Genomic DNA, 6,000 nt, shown 5'->3' with positions numbered 1-6,000 from the left:
CGTGCCCCGACAGCAGCTCGGCTGGCAGGATTCTGCAAGTCACACCCACGAGCTCTGAGCATTCCAGGTGAGCTTCGATTTCTGGCCCAACGCAAGAGCCAGGCTCAAGGTGATCAAGCGCGGCTGGAGAGGAGATGCAATACGATCCGTTCTCCAGTTGCAGCTTTTTTCCTCCTCTACCCTTGCCACGGAGGCCTGACAAACAGGGCCATGAATCAGCAGTGGGGGTGAGGGTGCTGCAGCTGCAGGGCGTTTTTACCCCGATGCCACAAATCCCAGCAAAGACAACACAGTTCAGCATTCACTCATAAAACTTCTAAATCACATTGACAGATTTAACGAGACAAACCACAAGACCAGCAACGCTGAACCAGATGTTCCTTGAGGTCCCTTCCAACCTGGTAGTCTAAGACACAGTCCTCCAGGGGTGCAACCATGTTATACCTACTTGTGTAAAAACTGCTTCTCTGCCAGGATTTCTCTCCCTGTTTTTTTTTTCCTTGTTTACCCCAAAAAATCTTTTGGAAGGTCCAATGAATCCCCTCTGGATTGGGCTGGTTTATCAAAGAGAGTGGGTGACCCAAACATTCAGCTAAAACCTCTTTCATTGCCTTTGGTGGGGCCTGGGCATCCTTCAACACATGAGGTGGCTTTTGAGAGCACAACCCAAAGGTTTTTACTACAAAGTACCTGATGCACAAACTCCTGAGAACAATTCCCCTAATTCTGACTCCTTGCTTCTAAGAACTACTACCAGCCTCACAGCTTTTACCAGTGGCCAGCAGCAGCAGCAGAGACAACAGTAACAGCAGGATTACTTTATTTTTGGTTTGATTAATGGGTTAATTTGATTCTCAGCCCATTTTTCTGGCCCCAATATTTGCCCACATATTTACTCTCATGTGGCCAGTACCCCAGTGTTTGCAAACACTGCTAAACCATTCAGCTCTGCTCATCTTTTCAAGTAGGATAAATGTAGGTCTGTGCAGCCCAGGAAGGGCAGATAGAGATGCCAAGTGCCTAGAACACATGGAAATGTGCCCATTTCAGCCAGTTGTCTAAACTGGAGCCAAAAAAAAAAAAACTTAAAAAAAAAATCAGCTTCACACTTCTGGCCAGCTACCCACCTGCAAGATCATAGTATTCACAGATTCAGAACAAAAGGCCTCGACAGCCTCACCAAAAAAACCTCAAAAAACCAACCACAAAACAAACCCAACCCAAAACAACACCTTGCTAAAAGCTATTTTAAAAAACCAACAGCAATAGCAATGTTCATGTGTCAGAACAACTTGTAGTCATCATGCAAACCAGAAGCCTGAAGGGACACACCCTCAGTTTTCCAGACAATCAAACTGCTGTTTCATCCATGGATTACCTCTGCCCCACACCTGCCATGGCTACAGCCACAAACTCCTGTAACAAACACACACACCACCAATAACAGGCCAAAAGACACTGCAACACTGGCAATATCTAAGGCCCTACCTTAAGGAACATGTTGGTACAGACTGTCCTGGAACCAGACAATGCCCACACTAAGAGGTGGTAGGAAACCAAAACTCATCTCTGTAGGCAATGCCCTTCTGGCCACAAATTGACTTTACTTACAGTCTGTGAATGAAACACACCAATCACATGTCCAGGGGGGTTTAATACCAGTGAGAAATCTTTCACACTGTTTCTATGCCTCAATGATTTAATTCTGATAGACACCCAGGCTCTGGTCTAGTGCATTCCAGCTCATGTCCCAGCAAGGAAGTGCTGACAAACACCCAAATCCTGGCCCTCCTCACTAGTTACATGCTACCTTGGTACAGCTTTCCTCAAGTCATGTCTCTCTGTGCTCATCCAAAGTTCAGCACAGCATCAAACCCGAATAGAGATCACACACACACACACACACACGTAACTGAGCTATTCTAGAACAGATTCCATAAGATTTTCATTCCCATCAAACATGTTTCGAAACCTGAGGTTCTCAGAAATTATTGCTCCTAATTTCAGACTGGTAAGTGCTTGGGTTGCCTGGCTTCTTGCCTTTTTTTTTTATGTTTTATACCAGCAATAAAATAGGCACTCTGATTTTCATTTTACAAATTAATATTGTAGCTTGGCTGATTTACAGCAGCACTGTACAAATGCAAGTCTTTCCCAAAATGTTACCTTTACACAGTTTATGCTGGGTCCACAGCTTACAAGTGGTATCATGAAACCTGCTCTGTCCTGGTTAAATGTTCCCTGAGTCCCTTTAAATCTATATAAAATTCACAGATAGTCACAATAGTTTTAGTCATTTCCCTCAGCTTCAGTTGTGATGCTGAGTCAGCCCCACAGGCCTCAGTTTTTAATTCAGGAAAAACTTCCATTGAGAAAATACTTCAGGATCTGGTCTGTACTAACATCAGTTTTTCCAGTGAAAGACAAAAATTGAAACACAGAAAAACACCATTTCAGTTTCCATTGCATTAAGGCTCAGGGGCTTTCTGGTTTTCTTTTTCCCATAGTTTTGTTTTCCAGTGCTTTCTTGAAAACTAATCTAAGCATCACATTTTAAAAGGCCTTCAAAGCTCACTAAATAAAAACATACCCAGTGGGTTCAGCTCAGTCCACATGAGCAAGAGGATCAGAATCCATCCCTGCAGCAAAAACAGCTGAGAAAACACACCAGTGCTGATAAACCTGATAACCCCTGGGGTGATTGGACACTGCCTGTATGTGGTGTATATTGACAGGCCTATTGGGCTTTGCTGACACAAAAAAATTGCACCAGTTTAATTACCTGGGCTAAATTAAACAGTACAAGTCCTTTAATGTGAGCACAAACATACAGGTGCAAAGAATATGCTGATTTTATCCAATCCTGCAGAAGAAAATCAAGCTTATATCAGGACAGTAATGCACTTATATATATACCTATGCTGGCTGCAGTAACAGAACTACTTCAGTATGAAAACTTCTTACATTCCAAGGCAAACCTTCCTGGAACCAGCTCTACATATAGATATGCCTGTATTGGCACCAATACAAATTAGGGGTGGACCTGCTGGAAAGCAGTTCTGAGGAACAGGAACTGGGAGTCCTGGTAGAGAGTAAATGATCCATGAGCCAGGAATGTGCCCTTGTTGTTAAGAAGGCCAATGGAATCCTGGGGTGCATAAGGAAGAGCTTGGGCAGTAGGTCAAGAAAGGACATTCTCATCCTCTGCTCTGCCCTGGTGAGGCCACATCTGGACTAGTATGTCCAGTTCTGGGCTCCCCAGGTCAAAAGAGACAGAGAGAATCCAGCAGAGGGCAAGAAAGATGACTGGGGTTTGGAGTATCTCCCTGCTGAGGAAAGGCTGAGAGATCTGGGGCTGTTCATCCTGGAGAGGAGAAGGCTGAGGGGAGACCTTCTTAATGCTTATAAGTATCTAAAGGGTGGGAACAAGGAGGATGGAGCCAGACTCCAGTACTTCAGTAGTTCCCAGTGACAGGACGAGGGGCAACGGGTACAAGTTGGAACATGGGAAGTGCCATTTAAATATAAGAAAAAAACTTATTTAAAGTGAGGGTGATAGAGCCCTGGGACAGGCAGCCCAGGGGTTTTGTGGAGTCTCCTTCTCTGGAGATACTCAAGACCTGCCTGGATGCAGCCCTGTGGGATGTGGTCTGGGTGATCCAGCTGTAGCAGCGGGTTGGACCAGATGATCACTTAGAGGTCCCTTCCAACTCTGACAATTCCATGATTCCCTAATTTGGAGCAGTGTAGTGCAGTGCCACAGGAATATTCCTGTGCAGTACTTCTCCTGGGAGAGCTATCATTTCACACAGAGCTCTATAGGTATTTAGGGCCTTGCAAAGTTCAGCCATTTCAAATCACACCTGTACAAGCACCATTTTTATGTAACATTGTAACTAGAATCACTTAGAGTTGCTGGAGCAGCAATAAACCTGTGTACAAACTGCTTCATTGTGTAACAATATGCAGAGTCCTTCCTCTGGCTATTCCTGAGTCTCACACAGCAAAAGGAGAGAGAAGGACATGTTAGAAAAGAAGATTATGTGAAAACACAACATGATAACTGAAGAAAGCCAAGGTATTTCAACAGCTGAAAAGACATTTTTCTTCTCTGTAAGTGATTTCACCTCCCGTAACTCATGTCCCTTAAAAATGGTATTGAATGACTCAGTGTCATGATGTAGCTCTTTTCTGAAATGGGTGGGAAGTCACCAGCTCCAGGGGTCAGGCTTTAGATTTTTGCATGCAGCAGGCAAGTTTTTAGAAACAAGGAGATTGCTTGTGTATCACAGAAATGCACTCACAACTTCTGCCCACTGATAAAACAGGGTGTGAAAGAATCACAGACTGGTTTGGGTTGGAAGGGACCTTAAAGATCACCCAGTTCCAACCCCCCTGCATGGGCAGGGACACCTCCCACCAGCCCAGGTTGCTCCAAGCCCCATCCAACCTGCCCTTCAACACTGCCAGGGATGGGGCAGCCACAGCTTCCCTGGGTAACCTGGGCCAGGGTCTCACCACCCTCAAAGTGAAGAATTTCCTCCTAATGTCTAATCTAAATCTTCCCTCTTCCAGTTTAAATCCACTACCCCTTGTCCAAGGTGATGGAGCCAAGTCTAGAGAATCCATATAGTTTAGCCATTAACCAGCAGGAAAGCTGTGTAATCTTCTAGGGGAAAAAAATAAATATTAATTTTTTTTTTTTTTAAAAAAAAAGGTATTATCTCTTAGCCACCAGGTGGTGCCTACAATTTGTCTGCCTTACTCAGAATTAAATCAAGTCGAGGGGACAGGAACAGCCACCAGTCACAGGCCAATCACAGCAACCACCCATAAACTGTAAAGGAATTACTCAAATTTATCTCATTTCCTATGCACAGTCTTTTTTCCAGAGAGGTGGTGGGACTGTAGCACCATCTTCTAGCTCAGGGGTACTCAAGAGATCTACAGAAAAAATCTCTTGATAATTCCAGGGGGTGCTCACCCTACTTCAGTCCAACCCCATCTTTCACTTCACTCTCCAGGGGTTCTGGATATACCTGCATCCTCCTTAATTCAGTCATGCTCCCCCCTCCACTTTTTTCTGAAGGAGAATATGTACAGGATTGTTTTGTGACTTCCCGTGTCTCAAGTACTACCTGACCAGGAAGATACTACCTAGAGATAAGGCAACAAAAAGGTAGGAGGGAAGGGATTCAGACTCTTCAGACCTCCCTGCCTGACAAGCCTCCATCAGTCTCAATTTAGTAATCAGAGCTCAGAGATTCCAAAATATGAAAGCAGACAGACCAGAACCACTGAGCAACCCCCCAAACACAGCCCTGCAGTTGACCCAGATCTCTTTCAACATCTTGGTCTGCATCCTCCACATGGGATTTCCTAGGCACGTGGGATTCTCCTTCTTAAAAATACTGCAAAATGCCTCCCTGGGGTGATGTAAACTTCTTGTTTCTACACTCAACTTCTTTGTTCCTAGGCTCAATTCATCTTCCACACTTGAATTACTTCCTGACAAGGTACCTTTCCACACACAATTTGCCTCTCTCCTTTCTTTGGAACAGAAACACCTGGTGCCAAATGGCTCAGTTGAATTTGCTCTGTTCTTTCTTGTCTTTCCCCAAATCCATTTTTCACATTGGTATGAATCTAACTGGTGAGACATTATTTTTTTGATCCCAGACATCTCAAGCCAGACTATTTTGAAAATTGCTGTTATGGGAACCAAGGCTGCTAAACAGCCAGAAAAAAATCCTGTTTGTATTTAGGTCACAATTTCTTTGCAGTATTGTGCTTGCTGTTAGTCTAGAGAAGAGCATGCAAAGAAAAAGAGGTGGTGGCTGGGATGGGCAGAGGGATCAGTGCCATAAATCTGACTTCAGACAAACCTCTTATCACAAAAGTACATAAAACATTCATTTCTCTGCTTCTCCTGGTCCCCAGTGCACTTCCCATTATTTTGCACTTCTAGTCTAAAATTCAAGGAGGGCTACTTGCCCTCTG

General features: G+C 44.3%; 1 protein-coding gene across 1 annotated transcript in view; it reads right to left on the bottom strand.

The window, feature by feature from the left end:
• Positions 1-1,374: 1,374 nt before the first annotated feature.
• LOC104397742 (protocadherin alpha-C1-like) overlaps positions 1,375-6,000 on the bottom strand; it is a gene marked incomplete at its 5' end in the record, with an annotated part of 52,330 nt that continues 47,704 nt past the window's right edge. Inside the window, 1 exon segment of the mRNA XM_010007750.1 lies at positions 1,375-1,416. Coding sequence (XP_010006052.1) covers positions 1,375-1,416 — 42 coding nt within the window.

The sequence above is a fragment of the Chaetura pelagica genome, unplaced genomic scaffold (assembly GCF_000747805.2).
Source record: "Chaetura pelagica isolate M959 unplaced genomic scaffold, ChaPel_1.0 scaffold662, whole genome shotgun sequence".
Classification (NCBI taxonomy): domain Eukaryota; kingdom Metazoa; phylum Chordata; class Aves; order Apodiformes; family Apodidae; genus Chaetura; species Chaetura pelagica.
The sequence above is the reverse complement of the archived record's forward strand: the minus strand, read 5'-3'. Positions and strand labels throughout refer to the sequence as shown.